Source organism: Dama dama, chromosome 11 (genome assembly GCF_033118175.1).
Source record: "Dama dama isolate Ldn47 chromosome 11, ASM3311817v1, whole genome shotgun sequence".
Taxonomy (NCBI): domain Eukaryota; kingdom Metazoa; phylum Chordata; class Mammalia; order Artiodactyla; family Cervidae; genus Dama; species Dama dama.
In genome coordinates this window covers 7,454,580-7,477,685 of record NC_083691.1, presented here as the reverse complement: position 1 = coordinate 7,477,685, position 23,106 = coordinate 7,454,580, and the positions used below count along the sequence as shown (strand labels likewise).

At 56.0% G+C, this 23,106-nt stretch overlaps 1 protein-coding gene and 1 long non-coding RNA gene across 5 annotated transcripts in view; both read left to right on the top strand.

Annotated features, from left to right (window-relative positions):
• Positions 1–23,106, top strand: part of LRRC8A (leucine rich repeat containing 8 VRAC subunit A) — a 34,966-nt gene that overhangs the window by 2,471 nt on the left and 9,389 nt on the right. For 2 of the 4 annotated variants that reach the window (XR_009694629.1, XM_061154445.1), the window contains exons 2-3: positions 1,000–1,106; positions 16,470–18,634. Coding sequence is in view for 3 of the 4 variants with exons in the window: in XM_061154445.1 (XP_061010428.1) it covers positions 16,478–18,634 (2,157 nt within the window). In the remaining variant the exon portion in view is untranslated. The remainder of the gene's footprint in view (positions 1–999; positions 1,107–16,469; positions 18,635–23,106) is intronic. The other 2 variants (XM_061154446.1, XM_061154447.1) reach the window with 2 other exon arrangements.
• Positions 6,520–10,265, top strand: LOC133064405 (uncharacterized). Its single transcript, XR_009694628.1, has 2 exons — positions 6,520–7,360; positions 8,313–10,265. It is a non-coding gene; the product is annotated as an uncharacterized LOC133064405 (long non-coding RNA).

Genomic DNA, 23,106 nt, shown 5'->3' with positions numbered 1-23,106 from the left:
AGAGCCTGGGCATTGAGCGGCTGTGATAAACGTTCCATGGTATAAGCAGCTGAAGGGCTCCACGATCCCTTTGTCTGTATAACCATCTCCGCCCGCCCCCCGCCCCTTCCCCTTTCCTGCTGACTCCTTGTCATTTCCCCCTTCACTAATGGCTGGGCCACACTCCCAGTACCTGGCTGGTTTAAACGCTCCCCCTAACTGGCAGAGGATGTGGTGGTTGGAGGGCATCACCGACTCAATAGATGTGAGTCTAAATGGACACTGGGAGATAGCAAAGGGCAGGGAAGCCCGGCGTGCTGCAGTCCACGGGGGTCACAAAGAGTCAGACACGACTGAGCAACTGAACAGCAACAAGAACCCTATTGTGGTCTGATCACACTTCTCTCCCCACCCTCCTGACTTGTGAACCGTTCTGAGCAGGGTGCCTGGCATGGAGTAGATGCTCACTAAATGCTCCTCGACTGTGGACGATGGTTGAATTTTGTGTTCGAGTCGAAATCACGTGTCTGGGCTGAGGGCGTGTCTCTGCCTGGATCCGGCTCATCCCGCTGCAGCTCACTTCTCGCCACTTTCCGCCTCCAGCCCTAGATCCAGCCAGGCTGAACCGCTCAGCGTGCTCTAGATGTCATGTTGTCCTCCCTCCAGGCAAACATGTGCTGTCCCTTCTGCCTGGAATGCTCTCTTTCCAACTCCCACTCTTTCCCAGGAGGTCAGCTTAGGCAACATCCTCTCCAGGGAGCCTTCCCTGACCCAACTCGTCTGGGTCTAGTGCTTCTTCCCCGTTCCCAGAGGGCCTGGGTTCCCCCAGCAGAGCCCCAGCCCCTCAAGAGCCAGTGGTAACTTTTGCCTTGGCATCTCCCCGGTAGACTGACTGATTCTCCGGCGTCACCCTGGTCCAGGCTGGGCAGCAAGCAGGGGCTCCAAAACTGTTGGCACCCCAGCAGGTAATGCTCATTGGCACACACCTCCCTGCTCACGGTAGCTCTTGCTTCCTCGTAGGCAGGCAGCTTCCATGGCGCGAAAGGAATGCCAGGACCCTGCCCAGACAGACGTGGGCCAGCCTCAGCACCATCAGCCAGCTCGCAGATAGCAGAGCCGTCCTCAGGGTAAGGACTGGGCCCCCTCCCTCCAGGCCACCCTGGGCCCCCAGGCAGTGGGCAGAGAGCAGTGTCCCCCGTCCCTACAGCCCTTTGCTCGTCTTGCTGTAAGGCCAGGGCTTCTAGGACAGGGGTGCAGAAGACAAAATTCTTCCTTCTCCCAACTCAGTGGTCAGCTGAGTAGCATTGGGGCTTCCCAGGTGGCGCTAGTGGTAAAGAACCTGCCTGCCAGTGCAAGAGATGTGGGTTTGATCCCTGGGTCAGGAAGGTCCCCTGGAGGAGGGCATGGCAACCTCCTCCAGTACTCTTGCCTGGAGAATCCCACGGACAGAGGAGTCTGGCAGGCTACTGTCCACAGAGTCGCAAAGAGTCGGACACGACTGAAGCGACTTAGCACATACATGCATGCCACACTCAGCAGGTGTGAACCTGCATTGTGAACCCCTGGTTTTTGTCAGTCTGGGTGGTTGTTCATGCTGTCTCATGACCATGTTTCCCAAGGTGTGTTCCGTGGGACACCAGTCTCTCTGGTCACAGTGGTCAGGTGACTCCGGGAACAATAACCTGTTATGGTCTGGGCTGCAGGACTTCTCTGAGCCTTGACAGGTGTCTCAGAGCTGACTGAGAACATGAGTCTCAGAGGGAGCCAGCGAGCTGTTTTTCCCCCACACTATCACGTGGACGTCTTTGAAGATGGGGATTCCTTGGCCTCTGCTTTGGAGAACAGTTCCCAAAGGCAGGAGCGTTCACTGGTTAGAACTCAGACGTTGTGGTCAGACCTGGGTGCGAGTCCCAGCTGTCACAAGCTCGATAAGTGATTGTGGGCCGGTCGCTGTGCCTCTCTGAGCCTGTTTCCTCATCTATGAAGAGGGTAATATTAGCGCCTTGCCTCCCTTGAGAGTATCTTGAAGATTAAATATGTTGATACAGGGAAGGTGGCTCAGGGTGTCCTCAGACACTCTCTGAGCATGATGAGTGTGGGTATAAGCTGCTTTATAATTTGTAAAACAAACCTAATCAATGATTTCTTTGGTCATTTGTGGAAGCTCAGGCAGTGGCCTTGATCCACCCCCACCCACCTCCCCACCCCTGCTGTTTATAGACATGGAAACTGGGGCTCAGAGGAAGGAAGCAACTCATCGGGTAGGAAGGCAAGGGTGTGGGGCTGGAACCAGGTCCGGGAATCCCAGGCTGGGGTCCTTTATTCTCCGGGCCTTCACCTCCCCCCTTGGCTTTTTGTTAAGGCTAAGCCTGGCCCTCCCCAGCCTGGATTTTAGAAGAAATGGTATCTCCGATGTTCTTTGTTTGTTTGTTTTGCTTTGTTTTTGTAATTACCAGCAAAGTTGCATGCCCGTTGTGTGTTTTTTTGTTTGTTTTGTTTTGATTTTAATGCCTTGTGGAAAGCTAGAGTCTCCTGTGATCCCCGAGACGTGAGTGAGGAGGGCTGGATTCGCCCACATGCATTGTTAGCATTTGCCTTTTTTTCCTAAAATCAAGTCGGTCCTGTTAAAGCCTCTGGTTTGCAGCTTGCTCTTGTCTCATTCCACGGTCCTCCCTGGACCTCTTTCCCGATGAGGGTCGAGCTGTGGATGAATCCCGTCAGAAAGTCCCGACCCACTCCCATCTGCTCACCCTCAGTGCTCCCCCACCTCCCCATCCCGGGGTTTCTGGGCTGTTTGTCAGGACATTTACAGCAGCAGAGGGCGGTGGGAAATGCCTGGTGTGTGATCCTGTTGACTGTCCTGTTTACTGGGACAAGGTCAGCAAACCCCAGCCCTGCCCCATAGGAGTTTGCTGTTGGTTCTGAGGAACTCTGCCAGCCCCCCTGCCCCGGTAGCGGAGGCCCGAGCCGAGGTCTCCGGCCAGCGAAGAGCCGGAAGCAGCACATCCTACTTATCTGAGATCAGAACTCCTCCTCCATGCGGGGAGGAATGGCTTGGGCCAGCCCCAGAGGTTTCAGCCTCCAGGTCTTGGCCCTCATCTGTCTGCCTGAGGCAGGGCCACAGTGTGGCATTGGCCTGAGCCTGGCCCAGACTCGGCTCACCAGGCCGCCCTGATGGATGTTCGGTCTCGGTTCCCCGAGTACTCCTGTTAGGTTTTAATCTCGAGGGTGGACAGGTGGGGCGCTGCCCTGGGGCCAGGATCTCAGGATGCCCCGCTGGGGCATAAATACCTCTAGCTGGGGTTTTTTTTTCGGCAGGAGGGACCCCTGGGTAGCCTAGTGGGCAGGACCACCCTGGGAGTCAGCTCTGTGCAGAGATGTGTCCCTCCGCTGGCGGAGCTCTGCTCTCCGTCCAGACCATCTACCTCTCCCCTTTCTTCCTCTCAGTCTTTCCTGGAGTCTTTTTCCTTCTGGTATGGGCCTCTCTGGGCCACCTCTGGCGGCAGCCCGGGACCTGGCCTCTCGGTGGACGATGCTCTGCCCGCCTTCCTTCCAGCAGCAGAGCCTTCATGTCCACGGTGGCTGTGGTCTGAGCCCAGGCGGTGGGCTGGTCACCATGAAGTTTGCCAGCTGACCCGCCACAGCCTCCTGGGTGAGGGCGCATTACTTTTCCAGGTGAGGAGACCAGGGCTGGAGGCATGCATGTTCTTGCCGGAAGTTGTACAATTCAGGTGGTAGAGCCAGGGTGTGGACCTGGGTCTGTGTGTCTGGGCAGCTGGGCCTTTTTTTCTTTCTGATTGATACCTGTTTTTTTTTTTTCTTTTTCTTTCCATTATTTTTTTATTTGGCTGCACCAGGTCTCAGTTGCAGTATGTGGGGTCTTTAGTTGCAGTGTGTAAGATATAGTTCCCTGACCAGGGATCAAACCTGGGTCCCCTGCTCTGGGGAGTCTTAGCTACTGGACCACCAGAGCAGTCCCAGCCTGTGCTCTTTCTAGCCCACCTCTCGTTTGTTTTTTTCTCTAGGTTCTCAGGCTTGAGGGTACTTCAGAGTTGTTTGGGAGCTTATTCAAAATGCTGATTCCTCTGGACCCATCACCACAGGCCTGCAGCGATTGAGTAGGGGGTGGGCCCGGGAATATGCATTTTGAAGAAGCTCCCCAGGCCGTCATGGGGCTGTGGACCTGCCGACCGTGCCAGTGAACACTGACCAGGGCTTCTCCATCGGCCCTGGTCCCAACCTCCATCTGCCATCAGGCGCCCTTGGCGTGGAATCAGGGCTGGGCCCCCTTGGGCCCTGGATCTTAGTGACTTCCTAGCGTGTGTAGGGTGGGAAGGTTGAGGTTTCTAGAATGAATTTTCCTCCCAGCCACAAACATCTCCCTGCTCTCTTTCCCAAAGCGTTTCTACTGCATTTCACATCTTGTAGGAAGTTCTATGTTTAACCATCTCTTGAGGACTTAAAACCTCCAAATTAAATGGACACTGAGATATAGCCTCAGGTCTGGAGCCGTGTTCCACCAGAGAAGCAGCTGTAAAATTCCACGGCTCTCACATGCCACCTGGGCACCCCAGAGGCACCCCCGCCAACCTCACAGCCCTGGCAGAGTCGGCCTGTGGAAGGACATGCCGACCAGGTAGGGCCACATGAAAGTCCTGCCGTCACATCTCCTGGCTGGCCCCCTGGGGCTGGATCCCTGCGGGCAGCGCTTTCCAGTCCAGAGAGCTGGGCCACAGGCGGCTTACCCTTGGCCAGGCCCCGCTCAGTCGCAGTCCTCTGGGATCTCGGCAGGTGTGTCTGTGACCTCTCTTTGGGGCTCCTGCCCACTTTTCCTACCCTGTCTGGGAAGGTGGTGCTGGTGTTCAAAGCAGATCAAGACCTGTCTTCAAGGCCCTTCTGCCCCTCATGGAGCCAGACCCAGAGCTGGGCTCCCTCCCAGAATTTCCTTAAAGCTGTAGCTAAGAGACCAGAGACATCTGAGGATGGCCTTCTAGAGTTCCCTGCAGAGACCTCGATTCCAGGTACCCCTCTGGAAATAGGGGTCTTGTCCCAGGAAGCATTTGCAGGGTTCTGGGTGCCCAGGTAGGCCCAGGGGACCTGCTGGCCTTCAAGACAGGCAGGCATGCAAGGGAAAGGTAGACCAGACGGTTGGCGATCTTTCCCACCATCTCCTAGCTGTGTGGCCTCGGGCAGGTCAGTTAACCTCTCTGGGCCCGACTTCACACCCCTAAAGGGACTGATGAAGCCTCCTGTAATGGTCACAACAACTAACATTACAGAGTCTTTCTACGAGGCAGGCCCCAAGCCAAAAGCTTTCTATGGACCGCCTCGTCAGTCTTCACCACCGCCCAAACGAGGAATACCATTTCCTAGATGAGGAAACCAGGGACCCAGGAGGGAAGTGACTCCCAGGGTCACGCGCTGGTGAGGCGGGGAGCCGTGCCAGGTTCCTGGAGGTCGGGAGCCGAGGCCCTGGACATGCCAGGCCCAGTGCAGGCGCGCAGTCCACATCAGCGACCCGGAGCCCGTGGCAGTAACACGCCCGCCTGGTGGGGCGAGGGGGCCGGCCTGAGCCTCGGACCCGGACTGCGGCCTCTGTGTGCTTGGCTCGGGGAACCAAGGTGGGTGTCCTTCACCGGTCACCCTTCCCCCGGGAGGCCACCACGCCCTTGCAAGAGCGCATGAGGACCAACCTGTTTGGGAGGCCCGGCCCACATGGAGAGCAGTTTGGAACTGAAACTTGTTCCCTCCCTGCTCCAGACTACCTCCCCTCTTCTTTCCCCGAAAGTGAGGGTGTGCCCTTTGACGCAGGGCGCGTGGAGCCAGGCAGCACCCCCAGCCCGCAGCTGCTGACTCACCCCGGTGGGTGTGGGGGCCTCAAGGGCAGTGCCAGCTCTGGGGCGGGTGGGGGCTGGGTGCTCCAGATGATGGGTGGGCCCTCTCCTCCCTGCCCCCCCAACCCCCCCACCTCCGGCCCCTGCTCTGGGAGCAGAGGAGGCCCCAGGGTGCTGACCGAGGAGCAGATTCACAGGCCCAGAGCACTCCCAGGGCAGGGCCAGTGACCCAGTGTCTTCCTCGGACCTCTTGGGAAAGGCCCTTCCCCCTTCGCTGGGAGCGCCTTGGAGGGTCAGCCACCCCAAGCGTGGTACAAGGAGGGGCGAGGGGGGCCAGCCTCCGGCCTCCCCTCCCTCCCGCCTGGGAAGTATTCCCAGCCTCTCTATTTGGGTTTTAACAAAGGGCTCTCTGTGCCCTGTTTACCCACAGCCTGGCCGGCCTGCCACGGCTCAGGTGTGAAAGCCGAGCGCTGCGGGCCAGCGTTGGGGTGGTCAGAGCCTGCCTGCTTGGCCACCCTCTGGACGGAGGGGCGGCGTGTCGTTTCTTCGACTTCCTTCCCCATCTGCGAGAGGCCCTGTGAGGACATCAACAACGTGGAGCGGGCTTGACCCCTCAGGGTGGTTCTGCCGGTGGCTCGCCCGCTCTCTGTCCGGTCCTGGGGTCCTGAGCCGGGGCTGCAGGAGTGCAAGGCCCTGGAGTGTGGTGTCTGAGTCCTGGGGGGTCCTGGGGGGTCCTGGGGGCTCCAGGATGCCTGGTCTGTGCTTGGAGGGGTTTGTTGCTTGGGACTCAGCCCGCTCTCGGGTGTCTGTCCCCCAGTAAATTCTGGGAGGGTTCTCTGCAAAGGCAGGTAGGTTAGCTCTGTACAATGCATCTTCCTGTGTGCCCAGCCTTGGGTTGTCCCATTAGACGTGCATTGTGTTCTTTTTAATTTCTCACACTAAGCCTCTGAGATTGGTACTATAACATTCCCATTTTACAGTCGAGGAAACTGAGGCTCAGAGAACAGCACTCATTGGCCCCAGGCTCTGAGCTCACCCACGCTGAGGCCTGGCTTCCCTGCGCCCTAAGTGCGCATGTTAGGGCTCACCTGGGTAGGGCAGGCAGGGGTGGGCGAACCTTCTTCGTACTTGATAGACAGCAGGTACTAGTTCTCCTGAACTCTTTTACATTCTTCAGAAACCCACACAATGAGGAAGGTCTTTTGTTTCTTTTCCCAATTATTTTTTTCTACTCACAGAAGTACCAGATTTGAGTACCAAACATGGAAATCATAAAGTATTTGTCCATTTTGTGACATTTTATATCACTTTATAATACATGATACATCATGTATCTTAAAGACTGGTCAGCAGTTTTTTGTTTTTTGTTTTTTTTGACTGTGGCTGGTGACTTGTGGGATCTCAGTTTCTCGACCAGGGATTGAACCCACGTCACCACAGTGAAAGCTTGGAATCCTAACCACTAGGCCACCAGGGAACACCCAGCGTCTTTTATTATTACTTAATATTTCTTGGACATCTTCTGGGTCACTGTGTACAGATATGAGGTAGGTAGCATTGTTTTTATTTTAAAGTTGCAAAAACCAAGCCTCGGGCTAAATAATTTGCCTGGTGTGTTGTTGTTTAGTGGCTAAGTTGTATCCAACTCTTTTGCAACCCCATGGACTGGATGGAGCCCACCAAGCTCCTCTGTCCATGGGATTTCCCAGGCAAGAATGATGGAGTGAGTTGCCATTGCCCTTCTCCAGAGGGTCTCTTCCCCACCTGGGGATGGAACCCGCATCTCCTGCATTGGCAGGCAGATTCTTTACCACTGACCCTCCAGAGATTCACTGATTCGCCTGGAGTCACGAATTGTTTCATGCTGCAGCTGGATTTGAACCCGCGTCTCCCCACTCCAGAGCTATTGCTCTTCACACTTCCCGGGATCTGTTTGCCGCCACAGGGAGGAGAGGGGCCCTCTGGGTTGCCTTTCTGAGTGCCTGGGAACAGGGATGCTCCAGCCCTGCCTCAGGAACCCGGTCTCACTTCTCTCCACCTGCGGGTGCTGCCCAGTGGAAAGGGTCTGGCTGCATCCTACTCACTTCTGCATCTCCCCGGGGCAGGGAGGACCAGGCCGGGGTGATGCTGCATTCTGCAGTGTCGTCAGAGGCCACTGGTGCTGCTGCACCAGCCAGGAGCAGGCCAGTTGGAAAGAGTGGAGTCTGCTGCCCTGGCGATGGCCTAGTAGCTGCTGCCTCTGGCTGAACCCCGCAGGTGTAAAGACCAGAGAGCAGACTAGTCCGGAGGGGGAGAAACAGATGGTTATTGTGGTAAATTCTGTATGAGATGGTTTAAGCAGCTGCGAAAGTTATGAAACTAGAACAGGTATCTTTGTACCCAGGATTTAGGTTTGCCAGATCTTAATGTTTTGTAATTGTTTCAGATACACACACATACACGTAGAGATACAGATACACACACACTGTCTCTCTCTCTCTCTCTCTCAAATCATTTCAGGTACAGTTGAAGCCTCTTCCCCAATCTCATTTTCTTCCGTCTCTAGATGAAATTCTCAGCTTGATTTTGGGGCTCTCCTTGCACTTGGTAAAGAATTTGCCTGCAATGCAGGAGCTTCAGGAGATGCAGGTTCGATTCCTGGGTCAGGAAGATCCTCTGGAGGAGGAAATGGCAACTCACTCCAGGATTCTTGGCTGGGAAATCGCACGAGCAGAGGAGCCTTAGAAGGCTGCAGTCCATGGGGTCGCAAAAAGCTGGGCATGACTTACGGCTAAACAACAACATGCATGTTTCTGATACCTTTGCCGCACTTGGGTATATACATTGCAGAAAACCTTAGATACTGTGTGTATTCTATAGCTTCTTTTGGGGTTCGACATTGTTTTGGGAAGGAAATGACAACCCACTCCAGTATTCTTGCCTGGAAAATCCCATGCATTGGAGGAGACTTGTGAGCTACAGTCCATGGGGTCTCAAAGAGTTGGCCTTGACTAAGACTCTTGAGAGTCCCTTGGACTGCAAGAAGATCCAACCAATCCATCCTAAAGGAGATCAGTCCTGGGTGTTCATTGGAAGGACTGATGCTGAAGCTGAAACTCTAATACTTTGGCTACCTCATGCGAAGAGTTGACTCGTTGGAAAAGACCCTGATGCTGGGAGGGATTGGGGGCAGGAGGAGAAGGGGACAACAGAGGATGAGATGGCTGGATGGCGTCACCGACTCGATGGACATGAGTTGGAGTAAACTCTGGGAGTTGGTGATAGACAGGGAGGCCTGGCGTGCTGCGATTCATGGGGTCGCAAAGAGTCGGACACGACTGAGCGACTGAACTGAACTGAAGCGACTTCACTTTTAACTTTTTTTTTCATGTTGATACATGTTGATACTTTTATTGCTTTAGCATTTCACTGTATTCTCAGAGTAATTCGTCCTTTCTCCTGTTGTTGGATATCTAGGTTTTTGACTTTTTGCTATCAGGAACAACTCTGGAGTGATCATTTTTGTCTATGGCTTCACACATACATGTAAGGCAACTCTCAGAGCCTTAGGAGCAAAATTGCTGGGTCGGAGGATGCATGCTATCTTCTCATCTAAGGATTCAATATTTTTTGCCAATCGCAGGGGAGTGAAATGGCTGGTGATTGTCTTAATTTGCATTCCCTGATTAACAATGAGATTAAGAATTATTTCATACATGAATTTCTATTTGTGTTTTTTTTCCCTGTGAATTGTCTATTCATGTTTTGCCATTTTTTTCCCTGTTGGTTTGTCTTTTCTGTGTATCTGGAGTTCTGTCTTTGTTCTGGGTATTAATCCTTTGGCAGGTGAACCCACTGCAAGTATCTCCAGGTCTGTGGGTGCATTTCACTTACCTAGGTCCTTTGATGTGTGTCCATTTTAACTGTAATGTGATCGGTAGATGAGCCTCTTCCTGTAAGGATTTATATTCATTTGGGATAAGAGATCTTTCCCTGTCTTAAAGACATTAAGGTGGTCTGTTAGATTTTTCTTTAAACATTTGCAAGTTTTGCCTTAGGTCTTGAATTCATTGGAATTTATTTCCTGCAAGTTGGTGGATGGGGCTGAGCTTTTCTTCTGTGGGTAACTAAGCCAGCTCCATTTATGGACACCCATTCTCTACCCCCTGGCCTGCAAAGTCGACACTGCCATGTCTGTGTTTCCAGAAATTTCTAGGTCTCTTTTAGGCTGCTCTTCTAGTCCCCTGGTCCATCCATCCATCCCCACATCAACGCCGAATTGGCCGAATTCCGAGGCCTTTATAGTGGGTCTCCTCCCTGTTATTCTTCCCAGGTGTCATAGCTGTTCTTGATCCTTGGGAATTTTGATTTTTAAAAATCTTTTTTTCTTAATTCCCTGACTAACGTATTCTTATAACAGAAAACGGAGGTAAGTTTGGGGTTAATAAAACAGATTATAAACATCAGTCTAAAGTCACTGTCAGTATTTTTCAAATATACGTCTAAGTTACTGCAGAAGGCTTATTTCTCTGTCACAGTCTCGTCATGTCATCAGGTCATCAAGCGTTTTGCTCTAACATGGTTTCATTGTTTTATAGTATTCCAATATCAGATCATTAAATAGGTATTTAACCGATCACCCAGTAACAGGCATCTGGATGGTTTCCAATTCTCCTGGGGTATAAATAACACCATGATGAATGTTCCTGTAACTAAACCTCTGTCCTAGAATCTTGGCCTGACGATTGCCCACCACCCTCCTGTCGCCTCCCCATCCCAGCTCAGCCCAGTTCAGCAAACCTTTACTCTGCTTTCTGTGTTCCGGGCTCTCTGCATGGGGACTGGGATGAATCTGGAGGGGTCCCTGTCCTGCAGGGCTCCCAGCCTACCTTGCCGACCTCTCGGTGGGTAATCTCTTGCCCACGAGCTTTACATGGTGCAGCTGGGGTGAATCCCAGCTCGCTGACCTCCAGGAGGGCACAGTCAGTAGCTTTAAGTGATGCCTCTGTTCTGGAAGAAGGGTTAGTGCAGAGGACAGCAGGGCACACGATCTTTTTGTCTTTCGCAGCTGCCTAGATTTCAGCCCTTTAATCTTTGTCTTCTATTCAGGATCCTCTCCAAATTCTCCATCTTTTGGGACCAAGACCTGACCCAACCAGACTCCCCATCACCCTCCCGAGATTGCCCTCTGAGAGCCACAAAAGAACACCTGAACTCTCCACCTGAGGGCTCAGTTTTTCTTTCTTTTCTTCTAGGCTCTATTTATTTTAAATTCTATGCTACTTTTGAATCACAAGGGTAATGCCTGCTGGTAAAAACATTACAGTTTCCTTTCATCCTGCCTCCTGTTCCCACTCTTGACAGGGAGCCATTCTCCAGGTGGGTCAGGGTTTATCAACATGGCAATGTATTTATTTATTGTTCTGAATCTTGCTTTATTTTCAAAATGGCGTTACAGACAGAGCTCCTTTATTCTGCTGAGAAGGCCCGGCTGCATTCTAGCAGCCTCTTGCTGGGACCAGGATCTGCTTACCGTTCGCCTTGTGGGGGCCCAGCCTCACCTAACTCTGTCCTCATGCCAGGTGTCAGGGCCAGCGTCGCGGGCGCTTTTCCTTTTTCTGTTTTCTTCCATCATGCTCTGGTTCCGCACTCTTTTCATCCACCCATCAGCTGTCTGCTGAAGTCAGGATCGCCATCGGGGGCCAGGTCTGTGCCTGTCTCAGCCTCATTCCACAGATGGGGGTACCAAGGCTCAGAGGGGTGAAGTCCCCTGCCCAGCGTCACTCCACTGCTGAGTGGCAGAGCCCACCTGGCCCTCCCTCTAAGCCCCCATCACTGTACTCCTTGCTCTCCGCCTGCCTGAGGTCCCCCGACGCAGGTTGTCTGGAAAACCTCACTCCCCTGACCCCCTGATAGTCCTGAGAGTTTGGCAGGGCATCTGTTCCTACGGGCATTTCATCATGGAGAGACCAGAGTCCAGGCTGCTGGAGGCGCCTCCCCCTCCCTGCTAGCTATCGGGGGTGGCCAGGACAGTGAGTGAGCGTCTGGGTGATGCCAGTGGGCAGGGAGGTGTTGGGGTGAGCCGAAGCCTGGATCACACGCCCCATGATCCTTGACTGCCTTATGCAAAACGTGGGCACCCCCATGACAGATTCTGTATTCCTCTCCTGATGGGGAAGCAGGCCCCAAAGAGAAGCTATTGCATACCTCTGCTGGGGGCAGTCCTGGCTGCAGAGGCCTTGGTGCAGGAAGGGGATGAACGCATTGCCTGCAGGAAACTTCCTGAAAAGGATGTTTTCTGTAAGTGGGAGAAAAGGTCCCCATTCCCTTGTACCTGCCTCCTTCACCTTACAGTGCTTTCCTGACCATCCCCAGGTAGGCCCAGGGTAGCTGCTGGGTGGGGGCTGCTCCCTGGAAGTGCTGCTTGTCAGGGGTCTACCCCAGATCTGGGTTGAAGGTGACAGGCAGTGTGATGCTGGGCACATGACCTCTCTCCCCGAGTCTCAGTTTCCCTATCTGTAAAATGGGCGTGTGGAGTATTAGTCAGCCTGGAAAAGGAAGGTGATTCCTTCCTTTTCCTGGCACCTGCTACTCAGATGGTAAAGAATCTGCCTGTAATGTGGGAGACCCAGTTTCGATCCCTGGGTCAGGAAGATCCCCTGGAGGAGGGCATGGCCACCCACTCCAGTATTCTTGCCTGGAGAAACCCCATAGACAGAGGAGCCCAGCAGGCTATAGTCCATGGGGTCGCGAGGAGTCGGACAAGACAGAGACTTCGACTTTCACAGCATGGATGCACCTGGAGGACATTATGTTAGGTGGGCGAAACCAGTCCCAAAAGGACAAATAGCGTACGAGCTCCTTGTGTGAGGTCTCTGGAGTAGTCAGATTCATACTGCCAGAAAGAATGGAGGTGCTCAGGGCCTGGGGTGGGAGGAGGGGGGAGTCAGTGCTCAGTGGAGACAGTTTGTTTTACAAGACAGAAGAGTTCTGAAGATGAGTGGTCGGTGATGGCCGCGCAACAGAACAAACGTCTGTCACTCAAATACGTTATGTGTATTTTACAGCAATAAAACAGTTTTGAGAAGGGAGGGTGCCAGCAGAGCGCACTCCTGGGCTCTGAGGGTTCTGGGCTGGGCCCTCATTCTCAGAACAGGGAGTGGCTCCAGCTGTGGGTGTCTCTTCACCTTGAGTCATCAGCTCCGGGGGCAGGTCCCTGCGCTGGCCCTCCCTGCCTGAGGGGGCTCTGCTCCTTCCCCTGGGGAGGGCTGGGCAGGAACCGGGAGGGAGGGGCGCCCACAGTTGCCTTAGCTTCCTCCCTGGCCCCCACCCCCAACCCCCCCAGGCCATGCCCTTCCCCGCCCCACTTCTTCCCCTTGCCTTCTCAGGCGATCTCTTGATAACTATATTGAGCGCCTGCTGTGTGCGGCAGACCCTTGTCCTCCAGCAGCATCTGGGCGGAGGTTGAGGATAGATGACACCAGCCCAAGCTGCCCGCAGCCCTCTCTGCACAAAGCGCTTTAGAAGCGTGGGATTCCCTGGGCCCTTCCCAAAGCCCTGCAAGCACACTGCCCTGACCACCCAGCCGTCTCCTCTTGGGGACCCATCGCGGGGAAGGTGCCGCATCACTGGCCCCCTGGGGGTGAAAGCCTGGGCTTTGGCACCTGTGCCTTCTTTCCAGATTTCCCCAAAAACGCCATCAGAGAGGGGCGGGGACTTGTCCAGAATAACCACAGTGAGTTGGTGGCAGAGGCCGAAACGTGGTGCAGCTAGAGGGTGACCCCCCACCTCCCCAGGTTCCCCCCCGCCACGAGGCCAGGCCTGCCCTTCTCAGCTGTGTGGCCTGGGCCCCTGGCCTTACCCCTCTTAACCTCTGTGTCTTCTCCCTGGGCTGAGGAGGTGCCAGGAGCCCCCAGGACCATCATAGGACTGTCCCCTCCACGAAGCCCCCTTCTCAGCAGGGAGGTGTAGCCATGGTTTGCAGAGAATTCAGAACGAAAGTGTTGGGGGGCAGGAGGAGCCAGACACACTGGGTGGATGGGATGGTCTCCCTCTCGGAGCCTCCGGGCCCCTCACCTGTGACGGAGAGTGGGCCTTCCACGTCAGACCCAAAACAACTTACGCAAAGCCCCAGGACATCAGGGCCCGGTCCTCCTGGTGCGAGAGGCAGGCTGTTCTCCCTCGCGTGACACACCCACTCCCCCGAAGCAGCGAGGCTGCAACCACATCCTGCCTGGTCACAGACGTCCCCCACCCCCAGTGCCTGGCATCCTGCCTCGGCGGTCCAAGCCCCGGACTTTCCAGGGGCAGGCTCTCGCACGCCCTCGGGCCCGTCCCCTCCTCCCTTCCGGTCCCCAGTCTTTGGGCGCCTGCCTGGACGTGGACTTGGGGAGTCAGGAAGGGAGGAAGGAATGTTGGGGTGTCATTCAACTGGGGGGGGGGGCTGTGTGATTCAGCAGGCCCTCCCCTGGATGCCCAGGAGTGTGGGTGGCACGAGGAGCCAGCTGGTCATTAGAGGGCCTTCCTGCGATGCGAGCACTTAGCAGGAGGGCCGACCCCCTGGGCTGGAGCCGCCAGCCCAGGGCGGGTGGTGGTGTCTGCTGGCCCCACGGTGACCTGAGCTCTGGGAATCCTGGCAGGAGGGGGGCAGGAAGCTGGACTTCTGGGCCCCACCTCTTGGCACTACCCTGTGTGGGGCCTTGAGCAGGGGGGACAGTGAGCCTGAGCCCTGGTGAGGACTCGAGTGGGGAGTTTGGTCTCAGCTCTGCCCTGATTGTAGAGTGACATTGGGCAGGTGATGCTGCTGAGCCTCAACTGTCCCCATCTGTGAAATAGGGCCAAAGATAGGGCCCTGCATCTGGACATCAAAGCAACTCCACGAGGTGGACCCCATGGTAAGGCTTAGCCTGGTGCCTGGCACATGTCCATTTGTTGAGCACTCTGATTTCCCTCGAGGGGTCTAGGTTGGCCTTCCTCCTGTCCTTACCTGTCCTGGCATGCCCAAGATGATATGAGCATTTGGTGTTTGCAGGGAGGCCCTGTCCTATGAAGTGTTTGTCACTATTAATACTATCAGTAATCAAAATAAGGGCCCCAGTCCCATAACCTGGTACCTTTGTGCCTCTCCCCACAGACCCATTTGTCAAAACACAAGCATTTAAATCTTGGTTTAAAATCTGGACTCTGGATTAGAAAATAGTAAAATGTAAAAATCAAAATGTTTTTTCAGGGAGTGTTCTTTTTTTAAGTTTTTCTTTATTTGGCCACATCGAGTATTAGTTGTGGCCTGTGGGAACTAGTTCCCTAACCAGGAATTGAACCCCAGGCCCCCTGTGTTGGGAGTGCAGAGTCTTAGTCACTGGACCACGAGGGAGGTCCCCAAAATCATAATTTTATTTGCAAAAGGACTGGAAGGTTATCACTCAGTGAAAAGTTAACCAGGGGTGGGTGACTCTGGGCGGTGTTCTTACAGGGTTTTTTTTTTCCCGTCCATAATACTTTTTACATTTTCGTAACTGTTCTCCAGTGAACACCTAGTCCCTTTCTTGTCTGTTACAGCCTCATGGTCGGAGCAGCATTGTAAGAGTGACGTGTCCCAGCAGGGTGCTCCCTGCCAGCCCAGGGATTCAGGGTTTCTTCGTGGGTTCATTTTGTTGCACACCAGCCCCTGGCTGCGCTTCCTGAATGTGGCCTCTTATCCAAGCACTGGCGTCCTTGAAGTCAAGCATTAAAAAACCAGACTCCCAGGCTCTACTCAGGACCTGCCGAGTGGGACTCTGCAGGGGGGAATCTGCTGCTGTTCTAAATTTCTTTACAAACACGTGGATGCACACAGCCGGAAACTATCTGACATAAATGCCCTAAGTGTGTGACCATGTCATCCTGCTTTCTAGTCCTCGCTGCCCGGCCCCTCCCCCAGGCACCCGTCATTACAGCCTGCTGCGTGTTTGTCCTTCCTGCCACTATCCCCACACGCCCAGAATCCTGTGTGGCCATATTTACACACACACACACACACACGTGGAATGTTTTCAGCTTCCTTATTTGTTCTATAGAAGCTAGTTCATATTTCACTCTCTCTTCTGCACTTGACTGTTCTCATACTTTGACTAAATCTCTTCAGGGGCTTTGAATAAATCTGGTGGTCCAGCGGTTAGGACTCTTGACCCCTACTGTAGACGGCCTGGGTTCAATCCCTGGTCAAGGAATTAAGATCCCAAAAGCTGCACAACCACTCTTAAGATCACTGGTGTGGCTTCATGGCACCTGGTTCTGAAGGAACTGGAAGTTTTCAGCTGGCCCCTCTGGTTGGTCTTGTCATTAACAGGATGGGGTCTAAACAGGACTTCTGGACTGCTCCTGCTGGAAGGTGGGGGTCCCTATGAGGCTCTGTAGTGATCTGTCAGCATGGCCCGGACTTCATGCAGCCTTCCTGCCTGTGGAATGGGGAGGCTGCCCACCTTCCCTCTGGTGGTTTCCCATACACCCAGTGACCATCTGGTTTCTGGACCAAGGCCACTCCGTGGGCTGCCCTGTGAGCGTTGCCCAGCTAGTGTGACTCACAGCTAGCCTCGAGGTGGAATTTTGGACAATGGGTCCATAGTCTCCTGCTCGTGCCCCCCGGGTCTCAGAAAGCCCTGCCACCCCTCAGTAACCCCCTCCTGTGGTCCCTTTCAGGTTGAACCATGATTCCGGTGACAGAGCTCCGCTACTTTGCGGACACGCAGCCAGCGTACCGGATCCTGAAGCCGTGGTGGGACGTGTTCACCGACTACATCTCCATTGTCATGCTGATGATCGCTGTCTTCGGGGGCACGCTGCAGGTCACCCAGGACAAGATGATCTGCCTGCCCTGTAAGTGGGTCACCAAGGACTCCTGCAACGACTCGTTCCGGGGCTGGGCGGCCCCCGGCCCAGAGCCCCCCTACCCCAACTCCACCATCGGGCCGACCCCCGACACTGGCCCCACCGGCATCAAGTACGACCTGGACCGGCACCAGTACAACTACGTGGACGCCGTGTGCTACGAGAACCGCCTGCACTGGTTCGCCAAGTACTTCCCCTACCTGGTGCTCCTGCACACGCTCATCTTCCTGGCCTGCAGCAACTTCTGGTTCAAGTTCCCACGCACCAGCTCCAAGCTGGAGCACTTCGTGTCCATTCTGCTCAAGTGCTTCGACTCGCCCTGGACCACGCGGGCCCTGTCGGAGACGGTGGTGGAGGAGAGCGACCCCAAGCCAGCCTTCAGCAAGATGAACGGCTCCATGGACAAGAAGTCATCAACGGTCAGCGAGGACGTGGAGGCCACCGTGCCCATGCTGCAGCGGACCAAGTCTCGGATCGAGCAGGGCATCGTGGACCGCTCGGAGACAGGCGTGCTGGACAAGAAGGAGGGTGAGCAGGCCAAGGCGCTGTTTGAGAAGGTGAAGAAGTTCCGAACCCACGTGGAGGAGGGGGACATCGTGTACCGCCTGTACATGCGGCAGACCATCATCAAGGTGATAAAGTTCATCCTCATCATCTGCTACACGGTCTACTACGTGCACAACATCAAGTTCGACGTGGACTGCACGGTGGACATTGAGAGCCTGACGGGCTACCGCACGTACCGGTGCGCCCACCCACTGGCCACGCTCTTCAAGATCCTGGCGTCCTTCTACATCAGCCTGGTCATCTTCTATGGCCTCATCTGCATGTATACGCTCTGGTGGATGCTGCGGCGCTCCCTGAAGAAGTACTCGTTTGAGTCCATCCGCGAGGAGAGCAGCTACAGTGACATCCCCGACGTCAAGAACGACTTCGCCTTCATGCTGCACCTCATCGACCAGTACGACCCGCTCTACTCGAAGCGCTTTGCTGTCTTCCTGTCGGAGGTGAGTGAGAACAAGCTGCGGCAGCTGAACCTCAACAACGAGTGGACGTTGGACAAGCTGCGGCAGCGTCTCACCAAGAACGCACAGGACAAGCTGGAACTGCACCTGTTCATGCTCAGCGGCATCCCTGACACGGTGTTTGACCTGGTGGAGCTAGAGGTGCTGAAGCTGGAGCTGATCCCCGACGTGACCATCCCGCCCAGCATCGCGCAGCTCACGGGCCTCAAGGAGCTGTGGCTGTACCATACAGCCGCCAAAATCGAGGCGCCCGCCCTGGCCTTCCTGCGCGAGAACCTGCGGGCGCTGCATATCAAGTTCACGGACATCAAGGAGATCCCGCTGTGGATCTACAGCCTGAAGACGCTGGAGGAGCTGCACCTGACGGGCAACCTGAGCGCCGAGAACAACCGCTTCATCGTCATCGACGGGCTGCGTGAGCTCAAGCGGCTCAAGGTGCTGCGGCTCAAGAGCAACCTGAGCAAGCTGCCGCAGGTGGTCACGGATGTGGGTGTGCACCTGCAGAAGCTGTCCATAAACAACGAGGGCACCAAACTCATCGTGCTCAACAGCCTCAAGAAGATGGCCAACCTGACGGAGCTGGAGCTCATCCGCTGCGACCTGGAGCGCATCCCCCACTCCATCTTCAGCCTCCACAACCTGCAGGAGATCGACCTCAAGGACAACAACCTCAAGACCATCGAGGAGATCATCAGCTTCCAGCACCTGCACCGCCTTACCTGCCTTAAGCTGTGGTACAACCACATCGCCTACATCCCCATCCAGATCGGCAACCTCACCAACCTCGAGCGCCTCTACCTGAACCGCAACAAGATTGAGAAGATCCCCACCCAGCTCTTCTACTGCCGCAAGCTGCGCTATCTGGACCTCAGCCACAACAACCTGACCTTCCTCCCCGCCGACATCGGCCTCCTGCAGAGCCTCCAGAACCTGGCCGTCACGGCCAACCGGGTGAGTGGCCCGTGGCGGGGCGGGGGGTGTGTCTCAGGACAGCCTGGCGCTCCTGAGTCTGGGGTCTGCAGCTCTGGTTCCCAGAAGCACCTGGGGGAGGAGCTGGATGAAAATCCAGATTTCCAGGCGGCTCCCCCACCTGCTCCTGCAGCCCAGACCCGCTGAATCAGGATCCGTGGGCTGGGGAGCCCGTCTCGACCGCAGGATGCGGCCGAGTTCTGCTAGGAGGGATGGTGTGCCAGTCCCCAAGGTGGCTTTGGGACGGTTCCTCGGAGATGGGGCTGTCCATAGGCAGGAGCCTTCTCCGTCAGGGCTCGGTCATGGGAGGCGGGACTCGGCCTAGGGCTTGTGGTGTCTTCCTCAGCTTGTCCTGGACCAGACTTGGAGCCCAGGATGGGCCCACCCGGGATGGAAACTGTGTGGGCGGCTGGTGCACCTCCCAGAGCCACTCACACCCTCTCCCCTCTCTGCATGTCGAGGGTGGCGAAGGGCAGAGTTGGGCTCTGCTGGGGCTGGCTTGTCACCACCTGTCTTTCTGGAGAGGAAATTGTGCAAACCGTCGTGGGCCTGCAGAGCCAAAGGCCACACCCTGGCAGTGATTGAGACCTTTTTCGGTTCCTACACACCCACCCCTTGCCTGTCTGGGGAAGCCCCCTCACCCAAGGGCCCCTCTGTGGAAGCAGGCGGGTATTGGTTGAGGGCAGGTGGTCCTGTCGCTTTGTGGCCTGGCCTCTGCCACAGCTGCTGGGGGGCCTTCTGCTTGCCGTGCCCACTCCTGCTGGGGACCTGATGCTGGAAGGAAGTCTTCCTAGTTCCTACTCTGGGTGGAAACCTTTTCAAAGGGAGGCAGGTGGTTTCAGGGAGGACAGCACGGGCTTGTTCCAGCAGCCAGGAGGCAGCAGCCCCTGAAATGCCCCCATTCCAGGGAGGGACACACCCTGTCCAGCATCACTCACGTAGGAGGCTCAGGCACCCCAGGCCTCTGACCGCTAGAACCCCTCCACTCTTCCGCAAGCCTCTCTCCCTGGAAACCAGAGATTGTGGCAAATCCTTGCTTTCCCCCCTAAATTATACCTGTGTGCACGCGTGAGAACGTACAGGGGTGAAGGTCGGATCCCAGGCTGCTTCACCCTAGAGAAGCCGCCCCCAGGGCCCATCAGCTGCCCAGCGGTCAGGAAAATTGGACTCCTGGGAGCAGCCCCACTTGGGGAGGAGGGGACAACCACAATCCTCCCTTCAGCATGTGGAAGGGCACCAGGCGGGCTCCCCGCCAGATGCCCCCTGGAGGAGGGTGTGGCCAGCCCCCAGCCCGGCACCCCTGCCCCCGCCCCCGGCCCCTCGCTCCAGGCACAGCTGTCGGGTCACGCGTTGACTGAGGTCACCCTCCAGGAAGTGGTGGCGGCGAGGCACGTAGTCCCTGAGGAAGGAGACCCTCTGGCCCCCAGTTCAGCATGGTGCTTCATCACGTCCTGTCCCCGCCCCCTGGAATCCCAGAGGCCTTTGTAGGGAAAGAAAGTTCCTTCCAGCCAGACTTGGTCGGGCTCCTCCTCCTTTCCCCTGCTCCTTCCTCCCTCTGGGCCTGGCAGTTCCTTGGTTCCTCCATCCCACCCCCCACCCCCACCCCCGGGCTACTACCTGTGAACTGGACAGGGCAGGGCAAGTGTGGGTCGACTCAGGCCCTCACCTCGGTTTTCTCAGGTTTCAAGTCATGCTAACGAATACCTTGTTGAGGGCACATATTCCTTGTGTGGTTATTGGAATATTCATTCATTGATTTGGCAAGTGTTTTTTGTGCACTCCTAGTGGGGAGCGAGGAGCTGGGGGGGCGGGGGCTGGGAACCAACAAGGCCCCCCAGCCTGTCCTGACCTCACCTCTTGCAGGGACAGAGGGTAACTGGTAATTCGAAGTTAGCACCCAGGGTCTGGGCTCAGCCCGGGGCAGGCGGGTCTCCTGGAGGAGGGGACGTCTCACCTGGCCCTGAGGGATGAGGAGGAGTTAGCCAGGCGAAGAGGAGAGGGAACATCCATCAGGTTCTGTCCACATGGAACAGAAAGCCAGGGGCAGAGCGGGGAGCTGAGCCCCTGGAATTGGACTCCTCCCACCCCGCCCCCCCAAGGCCGGGGCTGAAGGCATCTTATTTTTCCCACTTGGTTGCAGATTACCTGCCTTGCATTGCTTCCTTCCCTCTGCGCTCTGATGCCTAGGATCTTGGCTCTTCAGTCCAGTGCCTGACTTGGGGCAAACTGTCCACCAAATTCCTGCTGACTGAGCGAGGGAGGAAGGGTCTGCCTTGGAATGCAGAGAGCTGGCTGTCTCTGGAGCTCCAGGAAGGCGGGGCGGGGCAGGACAGAGGTCCGGAGCTATAGAAACCACTGCAGGGCCGTCCAGTGGTTAAGACTTGGCCTTCCAGTGCAGAGGGTACAGGTTCCATCCCTGGTTGGAGAGCTAAGGTCCCATGTGCCCTAGAGCCAAAAAACCCAAACAGAAACAGTACTGTAACAAACTCAATAGACTTTACACATGGTCCACATAAAAAAAAGAAATCTTAAAAAAAAAAACCCTTGTGCAGCTGTCAGGAGTGGGTGAGGCCTGTGGATCTGGGGGAGACCTGGGGCATAGCATCCACAGGACATAGGTCAGAGTTTCTCATGTGGCTGCCTGGGTGGCTGGAGGGTCCTTGAGGCGGGACGAGGCACGGGTTTTCAGAGAGGAGAGGGTAGGTCCCGTGTTGATGTCCAGGGGACCAGGTTGAGTCAGCCTGAACCTGAAGCTCAGGGAGTCATCCCCCAGGCTCCTGGGTGAAGATTGGTCCTTCCTGAGTCTGGGAGGGGTGGGAGGTGGGCTAGAGCGTGCGGGCCAGGGGAGTGTGGCTCGAGCTTTCGGGAGGGACAGTGGAGAGCAGGGCCCGGTGGGTGGGCGCACAGCCCGTGCGGGAGTCGGGTGATGACAGAACAGGTGCAGGTCCAGTGGATGAGGAGTGGCCGCGGGCAGCTCTGGCCAGGTAGTTTCCAGGGCGGGCAGGGGTAGAAGCCGGCTCCTGGCGGGCCAAGAGAGACGGCGTCTTTCCAGGTGGTTTGTTGGGAAGGTCGCAGAGGCTCCTGGGAGGGTTGTCTTGTTTTTCCCAAGGACCAGGTGGGCTTGAGGGGAGCCAGTGCTGATGGGGCAGCCGTCGCGGTTCCTGAGGAGGTGGGAGAGGGCGGGACTGGGTGATGGGAGTCGATTTCATGCCTTAAGTGCGCAAGCACACCTCAGGAGGAAGGACAGGAGCGGCCAGGGTGGGGACAGAGCCACCAGAGGCACCGTCCCCCCCACTCCGTGGGGCCTGCAGAGAGCTCGCGGCAGAGCCAGGGGTGCCCCAGGGAGGGGGTGTGTTGGGGGGAGAGCCCCGATGTGAACCCCAGTCCTGCCACCCGCTGGTCTAGTCCTTCCCGCTCCCCGGCCACTGTCTGTGTCACCGGAAGAGGCCAGTTTTGGGCGCAGTGGGGTCTCTGGGAGGCTCTGGTCCTGCCGGAACCCACTTCCCATCTGTCCTGTCTCCTTCCTGGAGTCCCTGCCCACCTGGAAGCCACCCCTGCTCGTTTCCTGACCATTGGGCGCAGCAGTGGCGGGTTTACAGGCTCAGGTCAGGAGTCCCCTTTAAAACATCCACAGTGCCCCTCCTGGCATGGCCTCTGCCCGGCTTCAGCATCCTCAGCAGGAAAACGGGCACGGTGACAGAGCAAGCTGCCCGTTACCCTTATTAGGCTCAGGACCCATTCCCTGGCTCCTGCCCTGCTGGAGGGGTCTCTCCTGCCCTCTGTATCTGAAGGAGCTGGTTGTAGGAGAACAGGCTGAGGAAGTGCTCATGTCTGTAGCTGATTGCTCACAGGAGGGCGGGGAGGAAGCCAGCCTTTATGGGGCTCTTCCCGTGTGTCCCCAGCCAGCTGCAGTGTTTGCTCCTTGCTCCACCAACAGAGTGGACAGTTCGAGCACGGACTCTTGAGCCAGATTCATGTCTTGCCTCCACCACTTTCCAGCTGTGAACCTCTCAGCAGGCTGGATCGTTCAGGGCCTCAGTTTTCCCATCTGTAAAGTGGAACGAGTGTTTACAAAGTACTTAGAGGTAGTTCTGAGAGTTCAACTGTTAATAGCATCAATGCTCAGAGTGAACCTGTCCTGTAGTAAGCAGCAAGTGGGTGTTGCCTCTTATTCAAACTTCGCAGAATCAGGAGAGGGCTCTGAATGGCCAAGACTGGGCTTTCCGCACCCACCATCAGCCTATGACTTGACAGATAAGGAAACTGAGGCCCAGGAAGGGGAAGTGACACAGCTGGGATTCTGACCCTGTTGGTGAGCTCTCCCTAGTTCTCAGAAATAGCTGAGGGTATAGTTTTCTCAGTAGGCTGCTCTGCTTTCATAAAATCCAGCAGGACCCCCAGTCTGGCTCCTGGTGAGCCTTGGGTGGTGGAGGAGGGGATGGAGCTGGTAGCAG